This window comes from Pelodiscus sinensis, chromosome 14, assembly GCF_052426305.1.
Source record: "Pelodiscus sinensis isolate ZL-2025 chromosome 14, ASM5242630v1, whole genome shotgun sequence".
Lineage (NCBI taxonomy): Eukaryota > Metazoa > Chordata > Testudines > Trionychidae > Pelodiscus > Pelodiscus sinensis.
The window spans coordinates 46806227-46819485 of NC_143065.1; the positions used below are offsets into that span (position 1 = coordinate 46806227).

Genomic DNA, 13259 nt, shown 5'->3' on the forward strand with positions numbered 1-13259 from the left:
AGGAGCCAGAGGGGGGAAACGTGTCGCCCCCCACTAACCCCCCACACCCGTGGGCCAGCACTGCTCCAGGGGCCCAGCACTCACCCCCACCGCCCGCCCCTCAATGCACCCCCCACCCATGGGCCCACCCCCACACCCGTGGGCCAGCACTGCTCCAGGGGCCCAGCGCTCACCCCCACCGCCCTCCCCACAATGCACCCCCCACCCATGGGCCCACCCCCACACCCGTGGGCCAGCACTGCTCCAGGGGCCCAGCACTCACCCCCACCGCCCGCCCCTCAATGCACCCCCCACCCATGGGCCCACCCCCACACCCGTGGGCCAGCACTGCTCCAGGGGCCCAGCACTCACCCCCACCGCCCGCCCCTCAATGCACCCCCCACCCATGGGCCCACCCCCACACCCGTGGGCCAGCACTGCTCCAGGGGCCCAGCACTCACCCCCACCGCCCGCCCCTCAATGCACCCCCCACCCATGGGCCCACCCCCACACCCATGGGCCAGCACTGCTCCAGGGGCCCAGCACTCACCCCCACCACCCGCCCCTCAATGCACCCCCCACCCATGGGCCCACCCCCACACCCGTGGGCCAGCACTGCTCCAGGGGCCCAGCACTCACCCCCACCGCCCGCCCCGCACGTGCACCCCCCCACGCATGGGCCCACCCCCACACCCGTGGGCCAGCACTGCTCCAGGGGCACAGCACTCACCCCCACCGCCCGCCCCTCAATGCACCCCCCACCCATGGGCCCACCCCCACACCCGTGGGCCAGCACTGCTCCAGGGGCCCAGCACTCACCCCCACCGCCCGCCCCTCAATGCACCCCCCACCTATGGGCCCACCCCCACACCCGTGGGCCAGCACTGCTCCAGGGGCCCAGCACTCACCCCCACCGCCCGCCCCGCACGTGCACCCCCCCACGCATGGGCCCACCCCCACACCCGTGGGCCAGCACTGCTCCAGGGGCCCAGCACTCACCCCCACCGCCCGCCCCGCACGTGCACCCCCCCACGCATGGGCCCACCCCCACACCCGTGGGCCAGCACTGCTCCAGGGGCACAGCGCTCACCCCCACCGCCCGCCAATCACGTGCACCCCCCCCCACCCATGGGCCCACCCTCACACCTCCAGCCTCCCATGCTCCCTTGAACAGGGCCCTGGAGCATCCCGCCCGTGTCCCTCGGTGCTCAGGGTGAGGCTTAAAAGGGAATGGCCAAGTGCACCCAGCTGTGTCCTCACCCACATCCCGGACAGAACACTCGGGGGCAAGGCTTGGCCAGTCAAACATGTTTATAAGGGCCAAGCCAGGCCAGACGGTGCCGGGCTGAGGCTTGGGCAGCGCGCCAGGCCCTGCTCGTGGTGCCTCTGTAAATGCCGACAGCCGCCATCCCCTCCCTCCATGGGTCGGCCCACAGTCACTGCCGCGGCTTCTCTTCACACTGGCTGTCCTGGCTGAGCTGGGCCGTGGGTCCCGCCAGCCCCTGCTGCTGGCTGGCTGCTGGCGCTGGGCTGCGAGCAGCGATGTGGGAAGGAGCTGGCCAGGCGGTTGCCCAGGCGGCTGCCGCTCAGGAGGCTGTAGAAGCGGTGCTGGTTGAGTTGGCAGAAGTGGAGGAAGTCGAGAGTCATGAGCGTGAGGACGAGGAGACCGTAGAGCCCCACGGCCAGAAGAGGCAGAGGGTTCCTGCGGGAAGCACACACAGCGTCAGAGCGACCAGGCTGGACCCAGCCGCCATGAATTTATCCAGGTCTCTTTGTTTGTTCTAAACTTGCTATCTATTCATTTCATGTGGTGCTCCCCAGTTCTGGTGTTCTGGGCACAGTAAACAAAGTAAACAACTTTTCCTTATTCACTTTCTCCACCCCACTCATGATTGTATAGATCTCGATCCTACCCCCCTCAGTCTCCTCTCTTCTAAGCTGAAAAGTCCCCGTTTTATTCGTCTCTTCTCACATGGCAGCCGTTCCAAACCCCTCATCTTTTCGGTTGCCCTTTTCTGAATCTTTTCCAATGCCAATTTATCTTTTTTGAGCTGAGGCGCCCACATCTGTGCGCAGGATTCAAGCTGTGGGCGTCCCATGGATTTATACAGAGGCAATGAGAGATTCTCTGTCTTATTCTCTGTCCCTTTTTAAATGATTCCTAACGTTCTATTTGCTTTTTGACGGCCGCTGCGCACGGAGTGGATGTTTGCAGAGAACGATCCACAGTGACTCCAAGATCTCTCTCTTGAGCAGGCATAGCTAAATTAGTCCCCATCATTTTGAAAGTGCAGCTGGGATTATGTTTTCCACTGTGCATTACTTCGCATTTATCAACATTAAAATTAATCTGCCACTTTGTTGCCCAGTCACCCAGTTTTATGAGATGTTTTTGAAACTCTTTACAGTCTACTTTGGATATTATCATCTGCAAACTTTCCCACCTCAGGTTTACCTCTTTCTCCAGATCATTTATGAACAAGTTGAATAGGACTGGTTCCAGTATGGACTCTTGGGTGACACCACTAGTTACCGCTCTCCGTTCTGAAAACTGACCATTTATTCCTACTCTTTGTCTCCTGTCTTTAACCAGTTACCAATCCATGAAAGGACCTTCCCTCTTATCCCATGACAACTTACTTTGCTTAAGAGCCTTTGGTGAGGGACAAAGGCCTTCTGAAAATCTAAGTGCACTGTATCCACCGGATCCCCCTGGTCCACATGCTGGGTGACCCCCTCAAAGAACTCTAGTAGAATAGTAAGGCATCATTTCTCTTTACAGAAACCATGTTGGCTTTTCCCCAACAAATTATGTTCATCTGTGTGTCTGACTATACTTTGCTACAGTTTCAACTACATTTGCCCGGTACCGACGTTAGACTTACCGGTCTGTAATTGCCAGGGTCACCTCTAGAGCCCTTTTTAAATATTGGCATCAGATTAGCTATCGTCCAGTCATTGGTACAGAAGCTGATTGAAAGGATAGGTTACAAACCACAGTTAATAGTTCTGCAATTTCACATTGAGTTCTTTCAGAATTCTTGGGTGAATGCATCCTGGTGACTTGTTACTGTTAATTCATCAATTTGTTCCAAACCTCCTCTAGTGACACCTCAATCTGGGACAATTCCTCAGATTTGTCACCCAAAAAGAATGGCTCAGGTTTGGGAATCTCCCTCACATCCTCAGCCATGAAGATCCAAGTAAAGAATTCATTTAGTTTCTCCGCAATGACCATATCATCTTTGAGGGCTCCTTTAGCATCTCAATCATCCAGGGGCCCCCTGGTTGTTTAGCCGGTTTCCTGCTTCTGGTGTACTTAAAAAATGGCTATTTGGCTAGCTGTTCTTCGTCCACTTTTTAAACGATGCCTTTTTATCTCCCACTGCTTCTGTTATTTGGCTGTTGAGCCACAGTGGCAATTTTTTGGTTCTCTTCTTGTGTTTTTTACTTTGAGGTATACATTTAAGTTGGGCCTCTATTCTGGTGTCATTGAAAAGTGTCCATGCAGCTTGCAGGGTTTTTACTTTTGTCTTTGTACCTTTTAATTTCTGTTTAACTAACCTCCTCATTCGTGTGTAGCTCCCTTTTCTCCAATTCAATGCCACAGTGTTGGGTTGCTGAGGTGTTTTCCCACCGGAGGGATGTTACATGTAATTATATTAGGGTCACAATTTCCAAGCAGTCCAGCTATACTCACCTCTTGGACCAGATCCCGCGCTCCACTGAGGAGTAAATCAAGAATTGCCTCTCCTCTTCCAGAACCAGCTGCTCCAAGAAGCAGCCATTTAAGGTCATTGAAGGTTTCAAGAAACTTCTAGAGTTTGTATTTAAGCACTTAACAAACTTGTGACTATTTATCTGTCTGCCATTTCCTGATGTGATTGAGACACTTTTTCATTTGACTGTTTCTCATCTGATCTTACTCATCTCTTAGGGTCTGTCTACACTAGCCCCTAGTTCGAACTAGCAGGGGTAATGTAGGCATACCGCACTTGCAAATGAAGCCCGGGATTTGAATTTCCCGGGCTTCATTTGCATGAAGCCGGCTGGCGCCATTTTTAAATGCCGGCTAGTTCGAACCCCGGGCCGCGCGGCTACATGCGGTACGGACTAGCTAGTTCGGATTAGGCTTCTAATCCGAACTAGCTACTACCTGCTGCGTGTAGCCACGGGGCACGGAGTCCGAACTAGCCGGCATTTAAAAATGGCGCCGGCCAGCTTCATGCAAATGAAGCCCGGGAAATTCAAATCCCGGGCTTCATTTGCAATTGTGGATGACTACATTACCCCCCTAATTCGAACTAGGGGCTAGTGTAGACATACCCTTATTATCTTACCATCCTCTCCTCTTTACTGGGACATGGAGAATCTCTATTAATAGACCCTCCCTTAAGAGAGAGACCAGAAATTGAAAGGTCCGATCCATGTGTTCCTCTGCACCCGTCGGCTTTCCTCCAGCTGCTCTACGACCCTTTTACTGTTAAGTGCCAGCAGTCTGGCTCCACTTTGGTTTAGGTGGAGCCCATCCTTCCTGTATAGACTCCCCCCATCCCAAAAGTTTCCCCAGTTCCTAATAAATCTATAGTCCTCCCCTCTACAGCATTGTCTCATCCTCACATTGAGACTCTGAAGCTCTGCCTGCCTACCTGGCCCTGCACGTGGAACTAGAAGCATTTCCGAGAACGCCACCATAGAGATCCTGGATTTCAATCCCTTTCCTAGCAGCCTAAATTTGGCCTCCAGAACCTCTCTCCTACCCTTCCCTATGTCATTGGTACCTACATGCACCACGAGCACCGGCTCCTCCCCAGCACTACACACAAGTCTATCCGGAGGTCTCGAGAGATCCGCAACCTTCGCAGCAGGCAGGCCAGTCACCACACGGTTCTCCCGGTCATCGCACACCCAGCTCTTTGCTTCTAGTGATCGAATCCCCCATTACAAACACCTGCCTTTCCCTCACGACTGGAGTTCCCTCCCCCAGAGAGGTCTCAGTGCGAGGGGATACAGAACATCTGCTGGAAGGAGGGTCCCAACTACGGGATCATTTCCCTCTGCTCCAGATGAACATTCCCCGAGCCTTTCGCCCTCCCTAACAGCGCAGGGGCTGTGTGTGTGGGGTAGGACCACTGCACTGCGAATAGGAGCGGTGCAGAGGGGAGTCTGGCGAGGGAGTTTCGAGGGGGAGGTGGAAGGGAGCTAGACATGATTAACATTCTTTAAACTCCACTAACCCCCACACCACCTGATTCACCACAAGCTCTCAAGGAAGGCGAACGCAGAGGATGCAGGCACAAGCCCAGCAGCAGCCCGGGGACTGTCCAGTTTACTGCACCCAATGCAGGACGTTTGCTTATCAGCTCTGTGGGTGGGAGGCGGGTGTGCATGGGCCAGGGCTCCTGGCCCTCAGACCGTGGGTGGGCACTGGAGGCCAGGCTGGCTGAAGTGGAGGAGCCGAAGGGCGGCAGAGAGGTAGGCAGATGAGGCTTTGCGGGCACAGTAGGTACACAGGATCACAGAACACTAGCTTCAGAGGGGGAGCCAAGTTAGAGCCAGTGCTCTATGACAAACGTACAAAGCAGCGAATAGTCTCGTTGGTTTAGCAGCACCTTAGAGACCAACAACACGGGGATGGCTCATGAGCTTTTGTGGGCCCACCACCACCACGGTCTGTTAGTCGGTACGGTGCTACTCGACTAGTTGTTGGTTTGTACGTTTTTCATAGAGCACTAAAGCTAGCAGGGACCTTGAGAGGCATCGAGTCCAGACCCAGCCCTTGCGGCAGGACCCAGCACCGTCTAGCCCAGCCCTGACACGTTTATCCAACCTGCTCTGGAGTATCTCCAGGGATGGGGATTCCACAACCTCCCCGGGCAACTCATTCCAGTGTTTGACCACCCTGGCAGGCAGGAACTTTTTCCTAATGGCCAACCTCAACCTCCCTGACTCCAATTTAAGCCCATTGCTTCTCGTCCTGTCCTCAGAGGCCAAGGAGAACAATTTCCCCCCCTCCTCCCTGTGACACCCTTTTAGATACTTGAAAATCTCTATCATGTCCCCTCTCAGTCTTCTCCTTTCTAAACTAAACAAGCCCAGTTCCTTCAGTCTTCCCTCATAGCTCATGTTCTCTGGACCTTTCATCATTCTTGTTGCTCTTCTCTGGACCTTCTCCAATTTCTCCACATCTTTCTTGAAATGTGGTGCCCAGAACTAGACACAAGACTCCAGCCGAGGCCTGATCAGCGCAGAGCCGAGCGGAAGAACGACTCCTCGTGTCTTGCTCACAACACTCCTGTTAATGCATCCTAGAATCAGGTTTGCTTTTTTTTGCAACAGTGTCATGCTGTTGACTCATATTTAGCTTATGGTCCACTATAACCCCTAGATCCCTGTCTGCCGTTCTCCTTCCTAGACTGTCGCTTCCCATTCTGTGTGTGTGAGACTGATTGTTCCTTCCTCAGTGGAGCACTTTGCATTTGTCCTGATTAAACTTCATCCTGTTTACCTCAGACCACTTCTCCAGTTTGTCCAGATCAGTTTGAATTCTGACCCGTCCTCCAGAGCAGTCGCAACCCCTCCCAGCTTGGTGTCATCTGCAAACTTAATAAGCGTCCTCTCTATGCCAATCTCTAAATCATTGATGAAGATATTGAACAGAGCCGGTCCCAAAACAGACCCCTGCGGAACCCCACTTGTTCTACCTTTCTAGCAGGATTGTGAATCATTAATAACTACTCTCTGAGTACGGTTATCAAGCCAGTTATGCACCCGCCGTAGAATAACCCTATCTAAGTTATATTTACCTAGTTTATTGAGAAGAGGGTCACCAGTGTTATACGGAGCAGCAGTGTTACACAGAGCAGCAGTGTTACACGAAGCAGCAGTGTTACACGGGGCACCAGTGTTATAGGGAGCAGCAGTGTTACACGGGGCACCAGTGTTACACGGAGCAGCACTGTTACACGGGGCACCAGTGTTACACGGAGCAGCAGTGTTACACGGGGCACCAGTGTTATACGGCGCAGCAGTGTTACACAGGGCACCAGTGTTACACGGAGCAGCAGTGTTACACGGGGCCCCAGTGTTACACGGAGCAGCAGTGTTACACGGAGCAGCAGTGTTACACGGGGCCCCAGTGTTACATGGGGCCCCAGTGTTACACAGAGCCGCAGTGTTACACGGGGCACCAGTGTTACACGGAGCAGCAGTGTTACACGGGGCACCAGTGTTATACGGCGCAGCAGTGTTACACAGGGCACCAGTGTTACACAGGGCACCAGTGTTATACGGCGCAGCAGTGTTACACAGGGCACCAGTGTTACACGGAGCAGCAGTGTTACACAGGGCACCAGTGTTACACGGAGCAGCAGTGTTACACGGAGCAGCAGTGTTACACAGGGCACCAGTGTTACACGGAGCAGCAGTGTTACACGGGGCCCCAGTGTTACATGGAGCAGCAGTGTTACACAGGGCACCAGTGTTATACGGCGCAGCAGTGTTACACAGGGCACCAGTGTTATACGGAGCAGCAGTGTTACACGGGGCACCAGTGTTACACGGGGCAGCAGTGTTACACGGGGCCCCAGTGTTACACGGGGCACCAGTGTTACACGGAGCAGCAGTGTTACACGGGGCACCAGTGTTACACGGAGCAGCAGTGTTACACAGGGCACCAGTGTTACACGGAGCAGCAGTGTTACACGGAGCAGCAGTGTTACACGGGGCACCATATGGCTACTCCAGGGTGGCTTCCACTGTCCTAAGGAGCCCACGGCAGGCAGATCCCCCATCTGGGCTGCTGCAAAGCAGGCTGGGCGGGAGCCACGGGTGCCCATTGCTGAGTTCCAGCCCCTCGGCCGGATTCAGAGGCTTGATTCTCCTCTGCCCCTCCCCGCGGCCACACTGGGTCAGGGCAACGGCCCAGGCGGCCCACGTCCTGTCTCTGACGGGCCCGGAGGGAGTGAGACCAGGCAGTGACCTAGTGATCCCGCCCCGCCACCTGGCCGAGGCCCAGGGGCACCCAGAGCCTGGGCTGTGCCCGCCCGCCTGGCTAACAGCCCAAGGGACTTCTCTGGCTCTTCTCTTGGGCTTCACAGCCTCCCCGGCTGGGCGCTCGGCGGCCCGAGGGCTGTGAGAACAGCCTGTGGCCTGCCTCCCACCGGGGCTGCTAAGGCCACGGCTGGCCTGGTGCCTGTGCGAGCTGAAGGAGTAAGTGACACTCATGTCACAGGTCCCCATGGCAGCTCCCGTCCTTGTCTCCTCTCAGCCGCTGCCCGGCTCAGCCTCCATGGCCCCCCGGCGGAGCGGGGCCCTTTCCCGAGCAGGGCTGTGGGCGGGGGCGTGCCATGGGGACCCACGCACTGGCTCATGAGTGGCAGCCGGGGGAACGCCTCACACTGCACTAGCGCCAGTGACGCACGCGGTGCAGCCACGCCCAGCCACGCCGGCACCGGACCCCGCCCCCGGCCCCTGCCCCTGCTTACCGGAGTCGGGCTGGGCTGGGCACGTGGGACAGGTTGAGGCTCCGCAGACCCTCCGCCTCGGGCTGGGGGCAGCAGGACTTGAGGGCGAGGTGTGCGAGGCGGCAGCAGTACCGGTGTGCGGGGGGGTCAGTGAGGCGTGGGCAGTAGAAGCCGGAGTGGTGGTGCCCCTCGGGGCCGGGGTACCCCTCACAGAGCTGCAGGTCACAGGCCGAGGCTGCAAGGGGAAGTCGCGGTTTTCAGAGGCTGTTCCGAAGGCGAGCCAAGCACAAGAGCCTGCTGCAGGGTCCCAGCAGGTAACAGCCTACAGCCGCTCCTGGTGTGGAGCCCCCTTGGCTCCGTGCTGACAGGCCTGGGATCCGACCGTTGTGGGGGCCTGGCACTGAGCAGGGGCATCGACTCTGACAACAGGCGCCGACGGCCCGGAGCTTTCAGGCCCCCGCCGGGAGGGGCTGGGGAGAAGCCCCCCCGCCCCCTCATGCCTGCAGCTCTTCCAGAGAATGGCTGGATGTGCTACAGTGGGGCCTCGCCACGCGCAGCGAGTCTGCCCGGGTGCTGCCCCCAGCATGGCTGGCATGCAGCGTGCGGCTGTAGGGTGCCCGGCCCATACGCTGAGCCTGCTGGGAGAAACGTGCCCCAGCCTCACCCAGCTGGCACTCCCCCGACACCCCACCCAGCGCATCATCCCCGGGACCCACCGCAGGCAGGGCACGGTGCCACGCAGAGCGGGAGTCAGAGCAGTTTGGTGCTGACAGGTGTGTTCTACGCATGCTGAAGCGCTTGGGGAGCCGAGGGGGCACCGTGCCTGTGCCGAGGGGGATGCGGAGCTGAGGGGGCACCGTGCCTGTGCCAAGGGGGTTGGGGAGCCGAGGGGACACCGTGCCTGTGCCGAGGGGGATGCGGAGCTGAGGGGGCACCGTGCCTGTGCCAAGGGGGTTGGGGAGCCGAGGGGGCACCGTGCCTGTGCCGAGGGGATTGGGGAGCCGAGGGGGGCACCGTGCCTGTGCCGAGGGGATTGGGGAGCCGAGGGGGGCACAGTGCCTGTGCCAAGGAGCTTGGGGAGCCGAGGGGGCACCGTGCCTGTGCCGAGGGGGTTGGGGAGCCAAGGGGACACCGTGCCTGTGCCAAGGAGCTTGGGGAGCCAAGGGGGCACCGTGGCTGTGCCGTGGGGGTTGGGGAGCCGAGGGGGCACCATGCCTGTGCCGAGGGGGTTGGGGAGCCGAGGGGACACCGTGCCTGTGCCGAGGGGGTTGGGGAGCCGAGGGGGCACCGTGCCTGTGCCGAGGGGGTTGGGGAGCCGAGGGGATACCGTGCCTGTGCCGAGGGGCTTGGGGAGCCGAGGGGGGCCCTACCTGTGCCAAGAAAGCTGGTGAGCAGCGCTGTGCAGATGAGGACCCCCGGCAGGACTCTGGGCAGCATCTTCTTGCCTGCTGCTTGGGCAGGGCAGTGCTGGCTCTGTGCTGAGGAAGCAGAACCCAGAGCCCCTCCTGCCCCTCCTCCATCTCGGCCCCAGCAAGCGCCTCTGCCTCCTGCAGCCATTAAGGCCTCACCACAAGAGCCTCCTGCACTTACTGCCCAGCCCCACTGGGACCCGGGCGAGCCGGGGAGGCGGGCGTATCGCGAAGGAGCTGCTCCGGAAGCCAGTGCCCCGGGGGCAGCAGCCTCTGGGGCTCCCAGCGCCCCTTGTCAGGCAGGAGGGTGGCTGGTCCTGGCCCTGCTGGGGGCAGCGGCTCCCTGGGCAGGGAGGACCCAGGGGCTGGGCTGAGCAGGCCGGAGAGGAGCCTGGGGAGATGCGCTGAGCGGCTGGGATGAGGGGCTGGGCTCTGCCCGGGGGGCGGCGCTGTCTGGAGACCAGGGCGCACGGAGCTCTGGGGAGTGAGCCCGCTGGGCCCGCGCCCACCTGAGCCTGACCAGGGACTGACCCCCAGCCGGCGCCTGGCAGGCCGAGCCGTGGCCGCACGCGCGGGGCAGGGTGGAGCCGGTGCAGCGCTCTCCTCCCGCCCCCGCCCGGCAGCAGGGCCGTGGCCCTCACCAGGGCTCCACTAGTGGTTGCTGGGAGCCAGCGCCAACGGCTGCACTTCCAGGCGCCCGCAGCCGGAGGGGCCCCGCGCTCCAGCCCCTTCCCCCTGCCCGCCCACATGCACCAACGCAGCAGCCAGCCCCTGCGCCCAGCAGACCCTGCCTGGGCTGCTCCAGGGCCCCCCGCCTCGCGCACAAGCCCCAAGCCTCGCCCTGTAGCCCGGACCCCTGCCCGGCCTGCGCCAGGCTCCCCGCGAGCAGCCGGCCCAGCGCTCTGCAGCAGGAGAGGCCCAGCCCCGCCCGCCTGCGCCAGGCCAGGCCCCCGGCAGGCAGCTGTGCTCAGCACCCCAGAGGCAGCCGCAGGCACCCCGCTGCCCCCCTTCTTGCAGTAATGAGCCCTGGGGGAGCCAGGCAGGCCCGCAGCCACCGTGCCACAGTGTTGTGACCTGCCCCATGGCAACCGGAGAGCAGTCCCTGCCCCACGGGGCCCAGAGCTGGAGCGGGGCTCTGCTTGGCACTGGCCCCTCCCGGGGAGGTGGCAATGGGATAACCGTCCCCAGCCTGCTTTGTCCCATCGCCATAGCAACCCGGAGCTCCTGGCGCCCTCTGCAGCGCTGGTTCCAGTGGCAGGGAGTTCCGCAGGCCCCCGTCACTGCTTGCCACAAACCTGGGCCCCTGAGTGCTGCAGGGGGAGGGGAGCAGCTGGGCCCCCCACCAAGCCTCGCCCATGGGACCAATGGGTTAGCAGGCAGCCTGCTCACGGCTCAGCCTGTGGCAGAGGGGGCAAGCCACCGAGCCCGTGCGGGCCTGGGGGGCTAGTGCAGAACCAGATCCTTCCCCTTCCACCTGCCCCCCCACGGAGCCTGGGACAGTGGGAGGGGCCACTTGCTCCTTAGCACCCCTGCTGGGCGGGGCCACAGGGGTCTCGGTTTGGGGGAGGGGCTGTGACGTAGTGGGGGGCTGTCCACCCTTGTGGCCCCAGGGCAGTCCCTGGCTGTGTGTGGGCGGGGGCGACCCCTACTGGCCGTGCTGCTCTGCAGAGACTGTGTGTCTGTGCGCACTGCCCGGGGGGTCCCTGAGGACAGGCACAGGCCGGGCCCAGCACCTTCTCGCCTGGCCGGGGGAAGGGGTGTGAACAAAGGGGGGGCTGGGCACAGACTGGCGGGTGCTGGGGGTTCAGGGGCCTGTGCCCCGCCCCAGGGGGCTGAGGCACCTGCCCTGACTCCTGCGTCCACGTCACGCCTACGCTGGGCTGTACCTCTGAGGAGCAATAACCCCCCATTCTCGTGGCTGGCAGGGTCCCATCTTGCTGTGGACGGGGGTGCAGGGTCAGGGCCCCCAGCGTAGGAGGGAACGCTGGGCTCCAAGTCAGCAGGTGCTCGGTGGAGCCGCGGCGCAGGGAACGGAAGGGCAGGCCCGTGAGCTGGCAGGGAGAGGGGCAGAGGCCCCGGGATCTCACCCCAGCGGGAGGCTCTGCCCGTGGGGCCGGCAGCACGAGGCACAGACCAGACACGGCAGGGGTGCAAACAGGCCTTCTCTTCCCGAACGGGCACATTGACAGGTGCCAGTCAGACAGTGTCCACGAGCACCCGGCCCCCCAGCCCTCAGGCAGGTCCCCACCCAGAGGCCTGCCCCACTGGCCCACAGCACGGCGTGGGGGGCGGAGACCTGCCTCCCGGCACAGGGACAGGGCAGGTTCCTGGCAGCCCAGGGAAGCTGCGCCCGCCACCTGGCTGAGCCAGCAGCATCGCCGCAGGATGCAACAGCCAGCCTGCTGCTCTGCCGCCCCGGCTTGGCCACTGGCCACCGGCCAGGGAACGTAAAACGTGGATCAATAAATAAGGGAGGTAGCAGCGCCCGGCCGGCGACTCCAGCAGCCGGACCCCCCCACCCTGCCGCAGGCAACTCCAGCAGCTGTCCAGTCCCTCCTCCTGGCAGGCGACTCCAGCAGCCGCCCCCCCCCACAGGCGACTCCAGCAGCCGCCCTGGCCCACCCCGGCAGGCGTGTCCAGCAGCCGAGCCGTGTGGCACCTGGAGGCTAGCCCAGCTGCAGGCGGAAGGTGGCGATCTCCATGGGCTCCATGTGGATCACAGTGCTGTTGGAGGGGCTGCCCAGGGGGTACATCAGCGTCAGCGAGGTGGGCTGCAGGGCGCCCAGCTCCAGGCCATGGAACAGGCCCCCCAGAGAGAGCTGGAGAAGGGAGGGGCAGGGGTGAGGGCGGGCGCCGCAGGCTGGGGCCAGCTCCCGGATCAGGACCCGACGGAGAGCCCGAGCCCAGAGCATGGAGAGACCCCCCAGCACTCCACAGCCTGCCTGCCCAGAGCATGGAGAGACCCCCCAGCACTCCACAGCCTGCCTGCCCAGAGCATGGAGAGACCCCCCAGCACTCCACAGCCTGCCTGCCCTGAGCATGGAGAGACCCCCCAGCACTCCACAGCCTGCCTGCCCTGAGCATGGAGAGACCCCCCAGCACTGCACAGCCTGCCTGCCCTGAGCATGGAGAGACCCCCCAGCACTCCACAGCCTGCCTGCCCTGAGCATGGAGAGACCCCCCAGCACTCCACAGCCTGCCTGCCCTGAGCATGGAGAGACCCCCCAGCACTCCACAGCCTGCCTGCCCTGAGCATGGAGAGACCCCCCAGCACTCCACAGCCTGCCTGCCCTGAGCATGGAGAGACCCCCCAGCACTCCACAGCCTGCCTGCCCTGAGCATGGAGAGACCCCCCAGCACTCCACAGCCTGCCTGCCCTGAGCATGGAGAGACCCCCCAGCACTCC

General features: G+C 61.2%; 2 protein-coding genes across 2 annotated transcripts in view; both read right to left on the reverse strand.

The window, feature by feature from the left end:
• Positions 1–1287: 1287 nt before the first annotated feature.
• LOC149523621 (protein shisa-like-1) lies at positions 1288–10008 on the reverse strand. Its single transcript, XM_089782122.1, has 3 exons — positions 9815–10008; positions 8466–8679; positions 1288–1681 (listed from the first exon to the last, which is right to left on the reverse strand). The coding sequence occupies exons 1-3, from the start codon at positions 9999–10001 to the stop codon at positions 1435–1437; spliced, it is 648 nt and encodes a 215-aa protein (XP_089638248.1). The 5' UTR covers positions 10002–10008; the 3' UTR covers positions 1288–1434.
• Positions 10009–12514: 2506 nt separating this feature from the next.
• The window catches only part of MAN2A2 (mannosidase alpha class 2A member 2), a 58652-nt gene continuing 57907 nt past the window's right edge, over positions 12515–13259 (reverse strand). Inside the window, exon 24 of the mRNA XM_089782110.1 lies at positions 12515–12672. Coding sequence (XP_089638236.1) covers positions 12520–12672 — 153 coding nt within the window. The 3' untranslated portion in view covers positions 12515–12519. The remainder of the gene's footprint in view (positions 12673–13259) is intronic.

Excerpts from the sequence above, each read along its gene's own strand:
- LOC149523621 (XM_089782122.1), bottom strand. The coding sequence starts at position 10,001 with ATGGCTGCAGGAGGCAGAGGCGCTTGCTGGGGCCGAGATGGAGGAGGG. Across the intron at positions 8,680-9,814 it reads CACCAGCTTTCTTGGCACAG|CCTCGGCCTGTGACCTGCAG; the intron begins GTAGGGCCCCCC and ends TTCCCCTTGCAG. Across the intron at positions 1,682-8,465 it reads CCCAGCCCAGCCCGACTCCG|GAACCCTCTGCCTCTTCTGG; the intron begins GTAAGCAGGGGC and ends TGCTTCCCGCAG.